Below are 20,781 nucleotides of genomic sequence, written 5' to 3'. Positions count from 1 at the left end.
TCCCTCAAATTCTTCAGTAGCTCCCCGTTCACCAAGTTCACGTCCCCGTCGTTACCCACGGCACCGATCCAGGAGAACAACCCGTCGGCATCGCTCCACTTACCCTTCTGAATCCTTCAACCTCACTCCGCACCCCGTTCTCCGAAACATAATGACTATGCTCGAAGACGGTCTTGGCGTCACTCCAGATCTCGACGAAACTCGTTCGCCTGTTGATGCTGACGCCATTGACGAACTCTCCCCCTCGGAGGGCGAGCTTCCCGAAAGCCAGACCATCCCCACTGCGGTCCCACTCACCTTGGATCAGTACACGTCGTCTTGCATTCCCACTCCCCATCATAAACTCCAGAATGTTACTGTTACCAACGAGTCGCCCTACTCCTATAAATTCACCAACCCCTTATCCGGTGCCCAACACGTTATCACCATCGCTGACGTTTGGGCTCTGACGATCATTGCGGACCATCTGCGAAAGGGAGAACACCTCGACTTCTATCGATCCCATTACAGCGACCTATACTACAATGTCGCCAAGTGCATCAATCAGGAGGCTTTTTTCCAGGAGCGGAAGAGCCTACTTCCCCTCATCACCGAGGATGGGCTCGTCCTCATGATGGGTAGTCACAACCCCAGCCTCATCATACTCGGGCTCGTCGACCGCCCTGCTCCCTCCATTGCAGCCAAAAACGACGTCATGCGTCGCCCCATCCCTTGTCATTCCAAGAAGGAAGTTGACCCTGGATTGACCACCACCTCGTCCCCTACTCCTTCCCTCTCCAACGCGCCGTCGCCCAACCTCCCTAGCGCATCTCCTCACGCCGTTTACTCCGCTTTCTCTCGCATGAATCCGGAGACCCTCGCTAGGGGGATGATCTCCTACACCGAGTACATTGATCGAAAGCTCCAGCGCATCGAGCAAGCTAAAGCCCGATCCAAGGCCAATTACGCCGCTCGCCAAGGTCGACACGCCCGAGCCAGCAGCCCCCGCTCCCTCCCCGTCCCTGACGGATCGAGCACTCATTCCACTCCAGTTACCTCCTCCCACGGTGATGTCACCATGACCGACGCCTCCAGCTCTTCCAAATAAAATTGCGAACAAGCTAGGACTTGTTCGGGAGGGCGTATGTGACGTTTCACTTCCCATTCCGGACTCCCCTGTCTTACTCCTTATGTTCCTCCCTTACTCGCCCCTCGTTATACTACTGTCATCCGCACGGACACTCTCAGATTTGCTACTATTTGTACCTCTAACCGACCACAGTATAAATAGGACACATGTACGTAGGATACGGCAGAGTTCCCTGAAAACAAGAACGGTTATTCCTTTCACCTTCGACGGACCAACTCTACCTCCCTATCTCCTAAACTCCTGTGTTCGTGACCGTAACCTAACGCTCCACGTTACACCATTATTCCCGCGCCGGCTCGGCATAATCACTTCAAGTCGCTGACTTCACTGTCCGATCAGGATACACGCCTTCTCCTCCACCATTGTAACAATACGACGCACTAAACGAAGCTTAATCTCGCTCCGCCCGTCTACGGGCGTCTTATTGATAAACACCAACCATGGCCTCCGATACGCCAACGATCACGATGATTGACGAGGTTAGTGAATAACGCGAGGTCTTGGAGATACTCTTACCGTTTTCAAGGCCGATGTACTTGGAGAAAATGGCGACATGAATCTGTTTACTTGGCTAGCGTCCACAGAGAAGAAGCTATCGGATGCAAGCCCTGTAAGTACCAAGTCGTAGCCCGAATCCTGTTCTTTCTTACCTTGGCCGAAGGATATCCTGAAGGGCACGCAGAACGCGCTGGAACAGACTTTCGTCAAGATCATATCTGCTACTGCACCTTATACCCCACCAGGTCGTGCAATTCGCCAATTGGTCGCAAGATGTCTGATTAAGCTATATCGGCGAGGAGAGACTCGGACGCTCTTTGATACCCTCCAAGCGCTGATGAAGATAGTTGGTGATTTCAAAGCGATAGACAAGGACACTGTCAAAGTGTGAGTCCCCATTCCGATCCCCTCGTATACTTATTGATACTGGTCTAGCGCCGCATTTTCGTGTATTGGCGACTTGATGTATGAGTTCGGGTCGCAGGTATGTCCTTAACTCTTCTTGATGCACTTTCGGTCTACACGGAACTTCAGGTTATGTCATTCATGGCCGAGATATCGATGGTAACTCTAAGAACGGCCAAGTCTTCAAACGTGAGTTCTCCCACAACCCGTTCAATAGGAAACCAAAGCACGTTCCACAGTCTCCTCTCCTTCGATTCCATGCCCTGATCGCCCTCCGAAAATCGCTAAATTCAGCGAAGCGCGCCGTGACAGACGCGTCTGCCAAAGACATCATCAAACAAATGAGAAATGGACTGACGGACAAGTGTATGCCTGTGCAGCGAGCATCCGCCGAAGTACGTTCGTGTTTTCTCTGCGCTATCTGGCTCTGAACGAGAGTAGGCCCTCATCGCTATGTACTCGGCCGACAGTCTTCCTTCTGCAAGCGACGTCGACACCATCATCACGCTATGCGTGAAGAACTTAGACAGCGTAGACCAGGTTACCCGACGCACCCTCGCCCAACTCGTAGGACATCTTCTGGCTTCTACGCAGATCGAGCGTACCGTCGTAATCCAAGAACCCGCTGCCAAATCCGTTAAGAAAGATGGACAGGCTCCCGGCGACGACCCACTCTCTCCTGCAGGCGGAACGACCACGGAAATAAAGAAACCGATGTTCACGCCGGCAGAGATGCTGGCCCACCTGGGCACCCATTTCACCAAGACCCTTACATCATCTTCTGGCCTCACCGCTCGCAGAACACGCGTCGGTATCTTCGACTTCTATTTCGCTCTCATCACGAAACTGGGGGCATCATTCGTCGAAAGCAACTATGCCCTCATCGTACAGCATTTCATGAATGACATCGTGGCCAACCCTCTACTTCACAAGAACGTTCACGCCAACAGCCTGAACGGCGGCAGTACCCTGCGTTACGAGACCTTGTTGATTCGGAATGCGGTTGGGATTTTGGTCCGGGATGTAATCGGTGTGCGGATGCTCAGCGAACAAGGTCAGATCGGAGCGATACAAGAACTCTCCAATTCATATCTAAAGCGCTGGCCGGCAATGATGCCGGGTCAAGTCGCGCCGTCGTCGACTATACTCGTTGTTGCCCTACGAGAGGTAGCGGGGTTGCTGCAGCAGTTAGGAAACGCCCCACCGCCTGTTCAAGACGCTGTTTCCGAGCCACTGGTGACGCTCCTCACTCATCCTAGCCACTCCGTTCGAGTCAACGCTTCCTGGGCACTGAGGTGCTTCTGCTACTCAACCCCGCTCCGTTTGCCGCGAACCATTCTCGGCGTCACCGACATGCTTCAAAGAGACCTCAGCTCCATTCTGTCGCCGGCGGCTCCTTCGGATATCAACTTGCGAACGTTAGGGCATGCGTACGGACTTGCAGCGCTCGTATCCATCGTCCAAGAAAGGCCGCTTTATGTATCGTACGATATTCCTGCCAAGGTACTCGATATGGCAACGCAGCTGCTGAAGCGAGCTGGTGACCATGATTTGAAGGTTGCTGGAGTCGAGGTCGAGGTCGCTTGGACGCTGATAGCATCCCTGATGTCCCTCGGCGCTAACTTCGTCAGACCTCACTTGCCGCAGCTGCTCGTCCTCTGGCGTAACGCCCTTCCGAAGCCAACCTCGAAAGAAGGGATAGCCGCTGGTTCCGGACGTTCAATTGCTGAGTGGATGTTCCTGTTGCATGTCAGAGAGAGTGCCCTCGGCGCAATCCTATGCTTCTTGCAGCGTAACTCTGGGACTTTAGTAACTCTTGACGTCGCGAGGCGGATAGCGTCCGTGTTGGGAAACGCACTCTCCTTTGCCAACACCTTTGTCGGACAAAACGTCGAGGATCCGTCGGAGAATGCTCAGATACCAACCACGACGAACAAGGGCCTGTCATTACGGGGACGCGAAGCTTTGTTGCGACGAAGGGTGTTCCAATGCTTCTCGGCTTTAGGGTTCAGCGGAATTACTGAGTCCACCCAAGTGACGCTTTTGCAATCGACCGTTGCTCTCTTTGCCAGCCCAGACGGCTACGCAGGGTCCTCCATGCAAGCCGCGATCGCGTCAAGTTCCGGTTCCTTCACTTCTGTGTGGCAGAGTGGAGATGGGTACGCATATGGCGTAACTCACCTCGACATCGAGGGAGCAGATACTGCAGCGACGGATATGGCTGAAAGCGAAAGCAGAGATAGGTTGAATCGGGATTCGGTGGAAGCTTCTATCGATGAACTAGTAAGTCACGACGCCCGTACCTTTCGCTTTGAACTTATCCGGTGTACAGCTCCGCAGCCCCATCTTGGGAGCATGTGAACATGACCCGCTGTCGGTCTGCCAGTCTACGTCGATCAACACCGAGCATTACATCCCTGAACCTGCGCCACCATCTACCGCCGTTGTAGATGCTGCGATCACGCTTTTCTCTCAGCTATTGCCACTTCAAGATTCGTCATCGTCCGCTAAGATCATTGGTTCGATGGTGGAATCAACCAGGTCGAATAAATTCGAGAAGAACCTAGGTAGGAAGGCTGCCGTGTCTGTCAACTCGGCCGTAGCGCTCGTCCTTGCCCTGAGAGTTGCTGGCTCCCTCGGAACAGGAAGGTCCAGAGAGAGTTTAGGCAGCGGACAAGTCACCGGTTTGCTTTCATCTTTCTTGAAGGTAGACGCGTCCTCGTGGTTCCACACATTGTAAAATATACTGATCGCGGGCCTCTTGTTTAGGAGGCCCTGGTTGATGGCGACCCAGTCCTTCGCAAGGCGAGCAGCGAGTGCATCGGCAGACTCGCAAATATCGCAGGGACCAACTTCCTTACGAGTCAAATGAAGTCTCTCGTAGATCAAGTCGTTAACAATCGGGATCCCTACGGACGCGCCGGGTGCGCCCTCGCTTTCGGTGCTATTTACACATTCGTTGGCGGCATGGCTGCTGGTCCCCTACTCAAAACCACGGTCAACGTTTTGATGTCCCTCAGCAATGACCCTCATCCTCTCGTCCATTTCTGGTCACTTCGTGCTTTGGCCCAGGTCATCAACGCCGCAAGTCTCACTTATGCACCGTTCGTCTCAGGGACGCTGGGTATGCTATTGAAGATCTACTGCATGGATTCTCACGAGCGGGAAGGGGGCACCCTAGCTAACGCTAACATGAGCGGCGATTTCCCCGCGTACCCTGTTGTATGCCAGATCATTGACGCCGTCATTACAGTCCTTGGCCCCGACATCCAGGAATCGCAGCGCACGCGGGCACTCATACTCAACTTAGTTCAAGAGTTCTCCGCGGAGGGAGACGATAGTATTCGGGTGGAATCGATTCAGTGCATCCAACATTTCCTCATGTTCGCTCCCGAGTTCGTTGATATCCCGAGGTTGGTAACCCAATTTAGGGGATATCTGGCCTCGCCACGTCGTCCGCTCAAACTGGCGAGCATCAACGCCCTTTATCAACTGGTGCAGAAGGATGCGCTGGTCATGTCCCGGGTCGGTGGGGATCAGCTCGTGGAAGATCTCTTCGGCATGCTTGACGACGATTCTGGTGTCGAAGGCGTCAAGAATGTTATCACTAGTTGGTTACAACAGACGGTCGTTCACAATCCCTCAGCCTGGATTGACCTATGCCAGCGGATTATGTCCCGGACGACCGCATCCCAACAGGTAGCCGATGCCACTAGCAGGCAAAACATGCGCGACGACGAAGGCGAGTCCCTGAATGTCGGCGCTTCCTCCGTTGCGCCGGGTGGTTCTGCTGGATATCAGACCTCAAGATGGCGAACCCAGCTCTTTGCCTTGCAATGCTTGCACCTAATATGTACAACAGTGGCCAAGAGCGGCCGAAGAGAACAGCTTGACGCTGTGATCGCACGTACTCTCGGCCTCCCGACCGCCGGGCTACTGGTTTCTCGTGTTCCAGATCTCATCAAGATGGCATTCACGGCGTCAACAGCGTACGTTACTGAGATTCGTTTGGAAGGACTGGTTGTGTTGCGCGATGTCATTGAGGTAGGCAGTTCACGCCGCCGTTATAGACCTTTGAATCGACATCCCGTAGACGTTTTCTAACGCCGCCGACCCTGCATATGAAGATTCCCTCTTACTAGAACAACATCAGGCGCCGATTACCGCTGCGCTAACCCCCGCGTTTTCGTCGGATTCTACGCCAGAGATATTGGCGTCTGCTGTGCATGCATGTGCTGTCTTCGTGGGCTGCGGGGTTGTTAAAGACGTTGGACGCATGGGTCGCATTTTGAAGCTGCTGTCCACAGCCTTAGATCAATCGAAGGGTGAGCCAGATCAATGTTTGACGCGTAGCGACCTGTGCTCAACACGTCGTGTAGAATCCGGGATGATTTCCCTGGGTGATACGGGACAACTGGGCCCGAACGCTTCTTCAATGCTCCGAATTTCGACACTGTCAGCTTGGGCCCAGCTAGAGATTGCGAGCGCACAACAGCCGTACCTCGTTCAAGTCGTGAACCCGCATCGCTCGACGCTAGCGACGCTCTGGGTAGCCATGTTACGCGACTATGCTAGTGTACGGATCGATACCGAGTTCCTTCACGATTCGTCCTCGGTTGCTGTAGACAGCTCGTATTCAAGCCTCGGAAAGGAGGTTCTACTACCAGTGCGGCTATTCAATCGGTATATACTGAGAAATATGGACGCTGACTAGCTTCGATACAGTATTATACCGTATCGTGGCCCATCATCATACAGGCGGTGGCGACGGCGATGCAGTCAGGGGACCCCCACATCCTAGCTGCTATGGACGGCCAGGCCCTTTCAGCCACAGATACGATTACAAACACAGCTGGACCTCGGACCGAACCCACTGCTTTCTTCTATGTAGTCTTTGGGCTCGTCTATGAAGCCCTAGCAACTTCGTCGACCGAGGCTGCCGCGACGCCTGCCTCCACTCGCGACCAGTTGGTCATTGCTTGTCTTCAGGCCCTCAAGTACCTCGTGACGCCAGAATACTGCGGGAAAGCGGTCATGGAGCCAACGGTGTTCGAGGAGCTGTTGAATTTGTGCTATCGTATGGCGATGACGGAATCTGCTAACGTTCAAATTGCCCTTACTGATATGTTGTTGTCATGGGCGTCAAGTCAAGACAAGGGCTCCGAGTAAGTCGTCTTATAGTAGGGATGCTCCGTCTAACTAATATTCGTGCTCTAGTTCATTGGATCTCCTCTCTTTGACCGCCCCTCGGACACACTGCCTGCGCATCTGCTCGCACATCATTCAGCACTCGACGTCGAATTCAAGGGGCTCTATCATACGTTCGTCTCTTCATCTGACTTCTGTTGCTATTCTCTGCTGACTTGGAGCAGAGGGGGAACCCGCGGAACGTGCTAGGATGTTGATGGCTGCCTTCACCGCCTACGCAACTATTGCTGCATCTATCAAATCCTCGCAGCGAGAAGATGTTCGAAGCGTTGGTATCCTACTATATAGCGGTAAGAGCATCTCCCCTACTGCTTTCGCGAGGAAAGAAAGATCTGATTGGTGAGCACCAGAGCTTCTGAAAGATGAGTCGTCGGAAGTCGATCTCGTGGGACCTACGCTACCCTCGCTGAAGATCCTTCTCGACCTACCTGTTCATGGCAAACCGGAAGCGAAAGAGAAGTTTGGGAAGACCGTTAACGCGTTAGCATCAGTCTGCTTGCTCAATATCGATGAGATGAGGCGAGTAGTATAATATTCGTCCTTTGCCCATTCGGTTTCTTACGCATGCGCTGTTCATTAGTGGTAGATCGGGTGCTATTTCGACGAAGAAAGTCAAGAACAACCTCCTTGCCGTGGTGCTGATATTATCGGTCCTGCCGCCGACGGTTCAAATCGGAAAGACGGTGGTAGAACGCTGTTGTTTTATACTATCTCACAAAACGATGGATGCCGACGACGTGAGTACGATACTTTCACCTGCAGCCAGCCCCTGATCCCTATTCGATGATTTACAGCAAGTTGCACTGACGGCAGTCCATTGCACCCGTACCCTCGTCGCCGCAGCTACATCACAGACCGGACATACTCTCCTTCGCCATTGCTGTGGGCTGCTCTTGCCGGGGCTTATCGAGTATATTGCCAAGATTGCACCCTTGATTATCAGCGGTAGCGTTTCGGACGCACATATCGTAGGTGTCGGAGAGGTATGGAAGGCGTTCTCGGCGATATATGCAAGCGTATCTGAGGAACACCGTAAGTCAATGCATCGTATATCTCGCGTGCATACGGCTGACTCCCTCTGTTTTATTCCATATAGGGGACCGCGTTCTAGGTGTTTTCCTTCCAACAATACTCCTTACCCTGTCGAACGACGAGGAAGCTGCTACCATTGGCAGCGCCGCGTCGCCATCATTGTCAATGCATGCGTCGAGCATCGCCCAGATACTGAGCTTTGCGGCATTATCTCCGATCGCGTTCAAACAAGCTGCTGCGAAATTGGACCCAGGAGCCCGAGAGTCGCTTGAACAGGCCGTTCGGAAGGCGGTGGGGAAGACTGCTACTCAGGGGACGGGGCCGGGGACGGGACAAGGTGGTAAACCCCAGATATCGTTGAGGGCATTTTGAGAATGGGCAAGCTGTAGGTTGAGGCATCTCGTTTGTTGCATTTTTTTAGCTGTATGTGTGTTTTGAAGTACTTCGAATCTCTTATTATATTCTTTGGAGGTAACCGGGGCGGCTATCAGGTCATTCCAAGTTGTCGCACAGTTTAAAGTTGTGATCTTGTCAACTGCAGTTCTTCTGGAATATAAAAAGAACTGTTCGATCAGTGTTCGCTTCGCCGCGTAGTATTATGTCGATCCTGTCAGTAAACTCGGACGTCACATTGACGAAAGTTTAGAAGACATTCATGGTGCGTGAGCGTCGCCTTCGGGCCATTTACTTCCAAGCTCGGTGTTGGTTACCCTGCCAAGCACTGGTAACTCCATGGCCTCACGTGGAGCGAGCCCCTGAGCTGCCTGAATGGCGACATCTGCCGCCATTGAAGCACCATCGTCAGTCATCATATTATGCTCAAGTGTGAGAAGGAGGAACGATGCTAACAGTCTTCGACGACACCATCACCTACCCACCCCGAACTCACCACCGACTCGGAGCCCTCGATTTACAGTTCACGAGTTATGAATAGCTGCCCGCCAGAACTCCATTCTTACATCGTTCGCCTGGCGTGCGCGGACGACGGCAGCACCGTTCGGGCCCTGCTTCGAGTTTCGCGGTATTACCATGCCATTGCGGTGCCGTTTATCTACCAGTCGATGGCGCTCGACGGAGCGGACAGAATATCGAAAGCAGCAGCTACTTTGGAGAAGACACCCCCCCATCGACGCAGAATTCGCCATCTTTTCATCTCCGACGCGCCCTCGTCTTCCAAGCGAGAGCGAGAGGATACAGACCCCGGGGTGGAGACCGCCATGATCCAGATCCTGCGCATCGCAGCGCCGACATTGGAATCCCTCGCTTTCCTCGCCACGACGCCGTGCACCAGCACATGCCTAATATCACAATTATTCCGGCAGTCGTTTCCGAGATTACTGGAACTCACTGTGCATGGGTACTATCCGTTTCCCAGTATGCCGGCGTCGATGCCGGTGCTCCAGCGGCTGCACCTTTCGGGGAACCGCAACCCCCACGGGCTGTTCCAGCTCGGCGGGCTCGAAGCGTCGTGCCCGTCAATATCGCATCTGCGTGTATCCGGCGTAGAAAGAGCGGTGGCGTTTGCCAACGAGCTTGACAGCCTTCTCCAACAGCCATCGTCGCCGCGTGGCTGTATTGCCAGCGGGCAGCAGGTGCTCTTCCCGGCGACATTGCCGAAGAAGCTGAGGATCTTGATAGTACAAACAGCCCCGGTGGCGGTCAAGTCTGTTCGAAGTGCTAGGCTCACAAAGGATATGATGTGCATACTGGAGGCGTTGGATCGGGGGGTGAGATGCGACAACGGTCGCCCTTCTTTCCGTTGCTTAGACGGACGAGATGCGGATGATGGAGACGAGTCGAAGAGGTTAAAGGCCGACTGGATGGACAGATTAAGTGGCGGCGAGGGTTGCTGGGCTTCGGTGGGCATAGAATAGAGCCGTACCACCATCAGTAACCGCAAGGACAATGGTATGATCCACTTCGATGCTTTCAGCCTCCCAGGACGCAGAAAGCAGCATGTCGCCCAGTAGTATAGCCTTCGCCCAGGATGGGAGGATGAGGAGGTCGAGTCAAGTGAATCATCAAGCACGAAATTAAAGCATATTCAATCGACAAGTCCTTGTAACCATCAGGCTGGGTCATCTTAGTCGGTAGGGCCACGCTGCGTAAACAGTGAAATGATGTTCCACATTTGAAATGCTGGCTTGAGGTACGAACCCTCATTGTCAGTAAGGATTTCGAGTACACGCCATGCTTTGAAGTAGCGTCGTATTGCTACGGCCGAATCCTATCCGATAAATCACATCCCTCGGATAGCGCATCGAAGGAAATCGCTGTATCCCTAAAGATAAAGTCAAAACCGCGAAATCGGATGAACGAAGTACCACGCACCTGTGGGCTTCGACCATGGCCCAACCGAGTAGATCGTCTCCGAAATGATATATGTATAGCTAGAGGTATGTCCGTCGTCCATTGTGCTGAAGGGTCAGCCTGCTCGTCGCGTTGTAGCGGCAAGGGCTTGAAATGCCATGTGGTTCGTTTACAAGTTGGTGCGTGCGACTTCCCATCCACTACCACTCTTCGCTTCTTTCTTGGTCGCATTGCTCAGTAACAACCGTGGCCGTCACATTCGCCATATACTCCATCGCAGATACGGCCGCCACCGACGGCTATCTCCCTCCTTTTCTTCCCCGTCTCGTCGCCTCCTGGGATATGGGTTGTCGGGCCCGGGAGCGTTGTCTTACTACGATCAAACCAATACGCGCCATCTTCATGCGCAACGCCGCAGGGCATTCCTCTTCTAGCAAACTCCTCCCTCCCCGGGCCCCGCATTCCATTCACGTCGCCTTCCATATTTCTAGTTGGTATCCAAACGTGGTTGCGGTGGCATAGCGAGTGGAGTAATACAGCCTATTGACGTTGCTTTGAAGTAAAAGGACACGATAGAAGTGCCGGATATGAGTTCGAGCAGTTGTGGACGGTGAGGTGATGGTGGACAGCGAGGTGGTGGTGAGAGACAAACCCGTCCGAAAATAGGCGCACGAACTTAGACTATGCACGCTTCCTTGGCTCTCGCCACGAAGAAGCTCGTCATCGTCCTACACATCGAGTCCGATGCTCCTCCACTCGCCAGGAAGGGCAAGCGCCATACACAAGATTATGACCTCATATGTGATTAATTGATTCCTACATGAACGACAATGGCGCTACAGACTCAGAAAACGTTCCAGGACCTCCCAGCTATATTCTATTCGATTACCGACACTGTACCTGAGATAATCGTGACGCACCAGTACCATTACTCCGCTCATTGCCTTCACGGCGACGACGAGCCCTCGTTCAGCGATTGGAGCGACGGTGATGGCGTCAACGAAGGTGTAGATAACTGACTCAAATCTGGCAATTTTGCGACCAGCAGATGCTAAAGGGGCTCCTTGCTCTGGTTGGGCGAAAAATCGGAAACGGCCGATGACGGCTTTATCGTACCCTAGTGGTTTAGTGGACAGTGAGGGAGCACACCAGTATACAACGAAGTGAATGCATACAATATTCAACAGGCACAAGTGCATGAAATCTCACAAACTTAGAGAATATTGAGCAAAAAGAATGGATATATACAAATATTCCTTGTCATGCATTGGTTTCAGTTCAGACTTTCGGTGTATCTAATTTGCAGTGCAACACCTTCTATCCTTCCTCAGGTTGTCCTAGAGGCTCTTTCCACTGCTAATATAGCCTTCTTGTTTGCCCTACGGTCCTTTTGCCTAAGACGCTTCTTCTCTCTCTTGCCATCTTCCCCCCTGGTTTGCTGGTTGGTATTCTCTAGTGGCACTGGGGATGGATCTCCAGGAGGGATGTCCGAAGGAACACAATGGTCACACTGACATTCCCCCTCCCAGTAATCTTCACCATAGTTCACCAGTATTTCTTCCCCCTTTTTGATATCCTTTGTGATATAGAGGACAAATGCCCATGTATCTTGGACTGCACACCACTAAGAAAGAGGCAGACAGTCAACGGAGAGCACATCAGTAAAGGGGGACAGAACCTACCATTGCATTGTCCCTGGTACAGTGGTGGTTGGCAAACCTCATTGGCCCAAAGTATGGCTGTCTTTCTCCAGGTTGGAAGGTTTCTAGCGTGTAAGGGTGAGGAGTTATCACAGATAAGTCTGTGAAAGGAATTGTGCCTATATCACAAGGTACCATTCCTAGTAACTCTTGGAGGTATTGGTTGGCAACCAGGTCACGGTTAGCTACCAAGCCAAATTGCTTGTGCCCGCCAATGGACCTAATCCCTATTGTCACCCCAGACCATGGCTGAACAAGCACACCATAGGCATTGAGCAACCTAAACAGGATAGATAAGGGGACAATTTTTGTTTTAGCGCTACTCAAACCTCACCAAATCAAAGTCTGTCTGGCAAGGGGTTCCTCTTTCCCTGAGATCATCTCCCAGTCTTGCAGGTGGCTTGACATCCTCTGGGCACAGTCCACCATCGCAGATTGGTAGTCCTCCAGACGATACATGGGCTTGGAGCTCTCACATGCACCCTGGAAGAGGGCCCGCAAGGTCTCGGACTGGTCTGCTGACAACCGTTGGGGGTTGGCAATGGCGAGCGGGGGAGGACGTTTCCCACTTGTTCTCATGCTGTGCTTGCCCAATATGGCAGCAATCAGGATGGGATCCAAGGATGTAACCATGTCGGCCTGTAGATTGGATGTCGACTGGATTTGAGCCCATTGCCTCTTCTCCTGGTTTCCAAAGTGCCATTCGGTAGCAACTTCGGTGAGCTTCTAGAATACCTTGGTTCTCAGAAGAATTGATGACTTTAGCAGGGAGACAGCACGTACCAAGATTTCGTCTTGCATTCTTACAATTCTTTGGGGCCAGATGCCTAAGTACGAGTTGCGGGAAATTGGTTGATTGTGAGGTTGACAACTTGACTTAACATTTAACGTTTTAACGCTCGTAACAAGTGGGAAACGTCCTCCCCCGCTCGCCATTGCCAACCCCCAACGGTTGTCAGCAGACCAGTCCGAGACCTTGCGGGCCCTCTTCCAGGGTGCATGTGAGAGCTCCAAGCCCATGTATCGTCTGGAGGACTACCAATCTGCGATGGTGGACTGTGCCCAGAGGATGTCAAGCCACCTGCAAGACTGGGAGATGATCTCAGGGAAAGAGGAACCCCTTGCCAGACAGACTTTGATTTGGTGAGGTTTGAGTAGCGCTAAAACAAAAATTGTCCCCTTATCTATCCTGTTTAGGTTGCTCAATGCCTATGGTGTGCTTGTTCAGCCATGGTCTGGGGTGACAATAGGGATTAGGTCCATTGGCGGGCACAAGCAATTTGGCTTGGTAGCTAACCGTGACCTGGTTGCCAACCAATACCTCCAAGAGTTACTAGGAATGGTACCTTGTGATATAGGCACAATTCCTTTCACAGACTTATCTGTGATAACTCCTCACCCTTACACGCTAGAAACCTTCCAACCTGGAGAAAGACAGCCATACTTTGGGCCAATGAGGTTTGCCAACCACCACTGTACCAGGGACAATGCAATGGTAGGTTCTGTCCCCCTTTACTGATGTGCTCTCCGTTGACTGTCTGCCTCTTTCTTAGTGGTGTGCAGTCCAAGATACATGGGCATTTGTCCTCTATATCACAAAGGATATCAAAAAGGGGGAAGAAATACTGGTGAACTATGGTGAAGATTACTGGGAGGGGGAATGTCAGTGTGACCATTGTGTTCCTTCGGACATCCCTCCTGGAGATCCATCCCCAGTGCCACTAGAGAATACCAACCAGCAAACCAGGGGGGAAGATGGCAAGAGAGAGAAGAAGCGTCTTAGGCAAAAGGACCGTAGGGCAAACAAGAAGGCTATATTAGCAGTGGAAAGAGCCTCTAGGACAACCTGAGGAAGGATAGAAGGTGTTGCACTGCAAATTAGATACACCGAAAGTCTGAACTGAAACCAATGCATGACAAGGAATATTTGTATATATCCATTCTTTTTGCTCAATATTCTCTAAGTTTGTGAGATTTCATGCACTTGTGCCTGTTGAATATTGTATGCATTCACTTCGTTGTATACTGGTGTGCTCCCTCACTGTCCACTAAACCACTAGGTACCATTCTCATGGGGTGGGTGGGGAGTGAGATGCGAGCGGGCGAGGGTGTCGTTTGAGTCTGCGTCTGTTTGCCAGCGACATACGCTGCTAACTGGCGATGGGAGTGGGACAAGTGAGTGAGTGAGTGAGTGAGTGAGTGAAGGCCGGAGGTCGGTGTCTCATCCCTGTTCTCCTTCGTTTCGTGTCCATTCATCGTTGCACGCACATATCCCGGGTGGCCGAATGAGCAATGTTTTTGAGCTATCTTCGTGTTTCTTTCTTGTCCATCCATCCTTTGAGGTCCACCTACCCCCTCTCATTTTCGTTGTAATTGTCGATCGCCTCCGTATTTCCCATCCCTCAGTCCTCTCTTGCTTTCTTCATTTTCCGCGTGCAATGTATTTTACATGTGTCTGCTGTCCTTGTGATGCGTGTGTTATGCGGTTCTTCTATTTGTTGCGCGTAGTCGCAACTTGCCGACGTCTCCATTATGATTCATTGGTGTTCTTGGAAGGAGGCCAGGCCATGGGGAATGTGGACGCGTAGCCAGTCCCCTAAGGCTAGTATCCCCCCACGCAGTCGTGATTACACCCAGAACACTAGTTTTGAGTCTACGGGGGATGGTAGTATGGTGCTTTAGCACGACTGCAAGCCTTGGTACACTGAGAAGGTACGTACCTTTCATTCCGTCCAATCCAGCATGGGTTCAAACAGAACTTGAGGCCCTTGCCCTCTTCTCCCTACCGACTCGAGGCCGCCGACTTAGTAGATTATGTGGATTGTTCGTTGCTACTGCTAGATAGTGTATCATTATTGTCATTGTCGTTGACAGCTAACGTCGCATGGAGGATCTTGAAAGGGTCTTAGAACAGCGGGCCACGCTCAACGGCACAGACTCGAAAACTCACGGAGCAGATTTCTATGATGTCGTCTTCGTAGCACTGCACGGAGAGGCTCTTGATCGGGGATCCTGCGATGTTGGAGACGATATCAATGATGTTGTCTGCGGGGAAGGGGCCAACGGCAACCATGGCGTGCCCCATGCGGACGTGGTTGACGACACCGCTTTCGTGACGGCAGTTCGAAGTTCGAGGACATGGAGCTTGCGGGGACGGATGCTCCAGCGGGGTCACCGAGGGCGTGGATGTGGTGGATGGGTGGATGGAGGACCAAGGACAAGGGCAGCATAGATGCGGATGTGCTCTTCGTCGCGGACGAGGAACAAGAGATTGGACTCGAGGGAGAGCTCTCAGAGACAGGGGGTTGTTGCTGCGGTGGATGAGGTAAAGGGGCACAAGTTGCGAGTCGAGGGTGTGTTAGGCAGTGTATGATGGTGGGGATGTTTACGTTGAGGTTTTAGCACATAGCTTGAATGTGAGAGTCAAGGCTAGAGCAGCCAATTGGATGGAAGGACGGGACTCGTTGTTTTGGGAGAAAGGCATCACACTGGCGAAACATCTGGTGTCACGGTGCGTTGACCTCCGTCTTGGCGACTGTCCGCGTATTCACCTGTTTGTCTCGTAATCTAGTGTCTTTGGGTGCATTCTTTTCAAGTGGCATCAGTGTTGAGCGAAATGGGGTATGATGAGGCTGGTTGTTGGGTGGGAGAAAATCTTAGCTTCTCGAACAGTGGCAGCAGAATGCCCCAGACACACTCCTCCCACTCTGCTAGACTCAGTGTTCCACCATAGAACATCAACGTCTGTATCGCCCCGTCGCGGACTTCACGCCTTTCGTCGCCGATGCTTATACACAAACCCCAAGCAAAAATAGCCACAAGTCACGTTTTATACGCCGGCTCGGTTGGTATCAGAAAGCGATTTGCGTTTTGACTGTATAGCGTTGGAAAGACCCTAGAGCAGTGAAGTCGCGGCCGTCAAGGCGATATTCATGTCTGGTTGCCTGCTGAACTGGCCCAGGGTAATGATACACAAGCAAAGATGGTCGGGCTGGAGGGAGGATATAGAGTCGCACAGCGCGGCGACCATTGCAGCTGCTGGAGACGCTACGCCCTCCGCTGCGTCCTCCCCTGTTGCTCCTACAAGTACTCCAAGTTTTGCTGGAGAGCGAGAACAGAGCTGGGACGACTCGATGATCCTTGCGTTTCACTCCCCAGGATCTATCCATCACGACTTTTTGGCAGAGAAGCTTATTTGACTGGAGTCGTTTGCACGGATATGGGATTTCCTCGTAGCGCGAGTGCAAGAAGCCGTTCTGTGGGATAACAGAATCGTCAGTTCGAAGCCGGACCTCTATGCTGATGGTACATTTGAGGCGGTTATTTCGGTATGTTTGCGATCTTTGGTGTCTTCTGTGGCGTTCTCCACTAAAACCTCGGATATGTGTGCTTGTGAAAGGTGTTCTCCATCCCTACCAAGATGAAGTACGTTGTCCTCCGCCTTCGAAGTTCAGGAAAGACCCCCCGCTTTGGAAAACGGCGACAGCCAACTTCCTGCGAGTAGTCAAAGAATGTCTAGTCCAAATGAACACGCTGAAGCGGTAGGGTAGAACTCATTTCCACCATTGAGACGCACGATTCAAGCTGTGTTTAGATATCCCCAACGATCACGTCAAGGGCATCGGGAGACCGGTGCGCCATCATGAAGTTTCCTCCTAAACAAACGCCTCTACATCGTAGCTCCGCTAGCGAGGAATTCCCGTTAGATGTGCAAGACGCCGAGGTGAACTTTGATCTCGCGCTGATCTCGCCGTAGGAAATCGATGTCTTCCCGTACATCGGTCACTACAGAGTTCCAGACTCTCTCATCCGCCAATTATCGAGGGTATTGCAGTAAGGCAGCGCCTTACACGAACCCGGCAGCAAAAGCTCGGCGAGCAGTCCACCCATTACTGAAGCTCTTCCCCAGCGAGGAGAATTTGGATTTGGCAAGGGAGGGCTGCCCGAGGGAAGTTACGGATCCACCGACCTTGGCGCGCCGTTACCGCGCGAACGGTTCTCTTACTGATGTTTAGACCTCCTCTTCCTCATGTGTTCGGACTTCTGCAAAGGTCGGTTCTGCCTTTCCCTAGGGCCCGGGAAGAGGAGCTACTGGATATCCTCCGCAAGCTGCTCGATCTATCGCTATGGCCTTCATCGCCGTGGGCCGCCTTCGCCGAAGACCCCACCCCCTGCTCCACTGAGACTCCGCGTACGTTTTTACAGCACACGAACTTCAAGATCACTGACGCCGTGTATAGCTATAGATACGACACTACCTCCCTCGGAACTGGTGGCTGACGCCGTGAAGGGTTCGACGGTCGCACACCTCTTCCATACGGCATGCGCCAGGACTCAGTTCTAATTCACCTATTGTCGCCCAGCCCGTAGCTCCTCATCCTCGGCAGATACTGCCAACGTCAAAGACACTGCTACCCCTGGTAAAGTCTCCTTCGCCACCGCAGCCTTATGTGCCCTCGCCATAACGATCATATGCCACACCATCGCCAGTTCCCCCTTCTTCGCATGCCCCTACGTCGTCTTCAAGGGCAACCACGGCGAACCCGTCAAGGAGACCTTCGATCAGCAAGTTGGCCATTTCTTATCCGATTCCCGGACGTTGAAGGGCGAAGGACAGCCTGATCAATCGGACGCGGCCGCTGGCAAGTGGGATCATTCAAGGTAAAGGATGATCACGTCCTGCGCTGCCGCCTATCTTTGTTGGCAACATTCCTCCAGAACCCACAGCTATACGGCAGAATGCCCCCGCTAGTTTGTTCCCCCTTCATTCGTAGCTTCTTTCGCTAATCACCCCGACTTTTACAATGCTAGGTTCTGCGCAAATTTCTCCGGTTGTACCCTTGTCTGCCTTCTTGGTCCCGTCGCCTGGACTTCAACCCCAGATCCCTCCATCCCGTCAAGAGCACCTGTCTTCACCAGATGATCAGCCGTAAGTTAATTTGATCTGATTCGAGTCGAGTCGAGTCGAGCCGGAGCGAGCATGGTGAAATCAATGGGTTAGGGAAGAGATCAAGAGCTTAGAGCACTCGTGGTTGGGTAGAGAGGGAGTAGAGGAGGCAAAGTTGAGAGGCGAAGGAGGGATAAGGGGTCACGCCATTGATAGCAACGCATCCTTGACGTCAAGACGCGGTGGTCTTCAACACATCAAATGCTGCGTGAGTATCTTGCTTCGACACTTTCTTTTGCAAATCCACTGATCTGTACGTGCTCTTGACAATCGAGCAGCTGTTAATGAATATGTCAACTCGCACTATCGTGAGCTTGGTAAATTCGAACTCAATGATACCGGCTGCGCTGCAATTGGAATGGTCACACCGTGGCTGAAGGCTTTTCGCTCAGTTGCTTCATCTATCCATAACCGATGTTTCAGTCTTTGACTCGTATATCCCAAACCAGGTGGTCGCGGACCGCAGGGTCAACCCCCATGTATATACCACTGTGCTATCAGCCGCGCGACTTTGCTAATGTAAAAGTCTCCCTCAATTTTCTCTCGTATTAAAATCATACTCAATATCTCCTCCAGGCGTCCATACCATGCCGCTTTCGCAAGGCTTTTTGCTGTAATTCTGCTACCAGACACCGCCTCCAAGTCCCTAGGCACCATAACCAGGCAGCACATCGCCTCTGCGCCAGTGGGCTTCAAGTCCTTCCTTCGTCGCGATAGTCAAAGAGAACATGGTGAATGACTGCACTGGGGATATACCAGAAGGCGCATTGTAGGTATCCTTCAGAGCGAAGATGGTGTCCTTCGGCCGAATCCAGCAGGTGCCTTCACGATAGCATTTATGCCTTGCGCGAGCCGCAATCTCGGTCCTAACCTGGTTGAGAACAGTGGCAAGGTATTCTTCCTGTACTCCGAGGGCTCCGAGGGGAGCTTCTACATCTTCTTTATGTATTGCTGTGTCTGGTAACTCAGTGTGGTCTATGAACTCATCGGATTCAAAGATGCTGTCATCGATGAAGGAGTTGCCATCGGTTTCATCGGCTTCTACTTTGCCAGCCTGTTAACTCTCCTAAATGCTCCCGGAATTGCGCACCTTACGGGGAAATCCACCAGTCAGAGGCAGCGAAGCCGACCGCTATCTCGTGACATCCATTGTACTTCAAATGAAAGCTATTACACAGCGAAAGATAACAAAATATGTTACCGGTAAAATGTTGTAAAGTCTGAAAATATGATAGAATATGCATTGAATATCAAAGCCATAGAATACACATACCTATATTTTTTATATTTTGAAGCGTCAAAGATATGCAAGAATAACACCAGAATATGCCATGGGTAGGACTTGTCATAGCTGTGACAGCCACGTACACGTCGACCAGGTGATGGTTGATTCAACTTGCAGACGCTCACACGAATCGACGACGATTTCACACATATGGCGCCCCAGCCACTGTGTTAGGGCGACACTAATACACAACAAGGCGTACGCAGGCCCAACAAGAATAGGAGTGAAAAGTAAGAGTTTTCAGAGACGAGAGGAGTAAGGTCGAAGACGCTGACTCAGGCACTAGTTACTAGCAGTATTCCCAAGAGAACGAGTTAACGTCTCTGGCTATAATATTCAGTCTTATATACTATGGTACATGCATAATCCTCATGTCTATCTACACGCCGTAGCCTGTCGGCTTTCCATGGAATGCTTAGCACATCACCGTGAGGTGTGATGTCATGTACTGCGCCCATGCGTCTACGGTGAGGTTCTGACTAAGGTGTTTAGTAATACGGGCCGAGGGTTGTAAGCAGTCTGTAGTAAGCTACTGTGTGTCCGTCATGTGATATATAGGGGAAAAGGAAAAGAGAAAAGTCGAACCATAACATCACCCCCCCTCTACGACTCGTCAACTCCGTTTGACGACATTATTTCCTCAATATGAGCACTATCAGCCTGAACGCCTTCTTCCTCTCGTGGCCTATTTATCGATGTTTTCTTTTTGTTTTGGCTGTCTTCCTCATCCTCGTTATTGTGGGGGCTTGGGTGGGTGCCATAATCTGGTTCCTCCGGTTCGTAAATCTTGGTGTCAGTTACGAACGTAGGCTCAGTAAAAACGTGTCGTGGTTTAAAGCCAACAAGATCGAACGCTACGGCGGCGATCCGCCTTGGTGCGGCCGCATGTCGCGAATGAAATGCTCGTATTCGCTCCGGTGCGTGCTTCAGGCCTGTTTCCGGCTCCCAGGAGTCGTGTTCGGGGGTGTAGCCTTTCCATCTAACCAAGTATTCCAGCCGTCCGCGTCGGAGTCGGCTGTCTAGGATGTCCTCGACCTCCCACTCGTTTTCGCCCCTGATGATCACTGGTGGGGGTGGTAGAGCTTGTTGTCCTGGTATAGTCGGGGCGTTGGCCTTTTCGGTTCGATGGGTGGAAATGGTGGGATGGATAGATAATTTTTTAGGGAGTTTTAGTGTTATTGCGTTTTTTGTGGGTACCGCGATCACCTCGTACGGCCCGATTTTCTTTTGCTCCAGTTTACGCGACGGCCTGGTCGTGTTTAAGTTA

At 52.0% G+C, this 20,781-nt stretch overlaps 6 protein-coding genes across 6 annotated transcripts; 3 read left to right on the top strand and 3 right to left on the bottom strand.

Moving 5' to 3' along the window:
• Positions 1–1,569: 1,569 nt before the first annotated feature.
• PC9H_002291 (uncharacterized protein) lies at positions 1,570–8,644 on the top strand (the record flags this gene model as incomplete). Its single annotated transcript, XM_036771932.1, has 18 exons — positions 1,570–1,608; positions 1,656–1,739; positions 1,791–2,014; positions 2,063–2,111; positions 2,162–2,221; positions 2,272–2,427; positions 2,474–4,315; positions 4,365–4,739; positions 4,802–6,076; positions 6,126–6,357; positions 6,412–6,698; positions 6,758–7,197; positions 7,250–7,353; positions 7,405–7,530; positions 7,591–7,759; positions 7,821–7,977; positions 8,035–8,272; positions 8,337–8,644. The coding sequence occupies 18 exons, from the start codon at positions 1,570–1,572 to the stop codon at positions 8,642–8,644; spliced, it is 6,165 nt and encodes a 2,054-aa protein (XP_036626553.1).
• Positions 8,645–9,198: 554 nt separating this feature from the next.
• Positions 9,199–10,146, top strand: PC9H_002290 (uncharacterized protein; the record flags this gene model as incomplete). The annotated part of the gene is made up of 1 exon (XM_036771931.1): positions 9,199–10,146. One exon carries the CDS (start codon positions 9,199–9,201, stop codon positions 10,144–10,146), a length of 948 nt encoding a protein of 315 aa, XP_036626552.1.
• A 1,763-nt stretch (positions 10,147–11,909) lies between these two features.
• On the bottom strand, positions 11,910–13,083 carry PC9H_002289 (uncharacterized protein; the record flags this gene model as incomplete). Its single annotated transcript, XM_036771930.1, has 5 exons — positions 11,910–12,043; positions 12,098–12,206; positions 12,265–12,562; positions 12,617–13,008; positions 13,066–13,083. The coding sequence occupies 5 exons, from the start codon at positions 13,081–13,083 to the stop codon at positions 11,910–11,912; spliced, it is 951 nt and encodes a 316-aa protein (XP_036626551.1).
• A 2,011-nt stretch (positions 13,084–15,094) lies between these two features.
• PC9H_002288 (uncharacterized protein) lies at positions 15,095–15,367 on the bottom strand (the record flags this gene model as incomplete). Its single annotated transcript, XM_036771929.1, has 2 exons — positions 15,095–15,175; positions 15,233–15,367. The coding sequence occupies 2 exons, from the start codon at positions 15,365–15,367 to the stop codon at positions 15,095–15,097; spliced, it is 216 nt and encodes a 71-aa protein (XP_036626550.1).
• Positions 15,368–16,924: 1,557 nt separating this feature from the next.
• On the top strand, positions 16,925–17,947 carry PC9H_002287 (uncharacterized protein; the record flags this gene model as incomplete). Its single annotated transcript, XM_036771928.1, has 5 exons — positions 16,925–17,005; positions 17,039–17,115; positions 17,298–17,473; positions 17,523–17,573; positions 17,646–17,947. 5 exons carry the CDS (start codon positions 16,925–16,927, stop codon positions 17,945–17,947), a joined length of 687 nt encoding a protein of 228 aa, XP_036626549.1.
• Positions 17,948–18,875: 928 nt separating this feature from the next.
• On the bottom strand, positions 18,876–19,562 carry PC9H_002286 (uncharacterized protein; the record flags this gene model as incomplete). The annotated part of the gene is made up of 2 exons (XM_036771927.1): positions 18,876–19,283; positions 19,548–19,562. 2 exons carry the CDS (start codon positions 19,560–19,562, stop codon positions 18,876–18,878), a joined length of 423 nt encoding a protein of 140 aa, XP_036626548.1.
• Positions 19,563–20,781: the final 1,219 nt, after the last annotated feature.

The sequence above is a fragment of the Pleurotus ostreatus genome (assembly GCF_014466165.1).
Source record: "Pleurotus ostreatus strain PC9 chromosome Unknown scaffold_10, whole genome shotgun sequence".
NCBI lineage: Eukaryota > Fungi > Basidiomycota > Agaricomycetes > Agaricales > Pleurotaceae > Pleurotus > Pleurotus ostreatus.
Note: the sequence above shows the minus strand (reverse complement) of the source record. Positions and strands in the feature narration are given on the sequence as shown.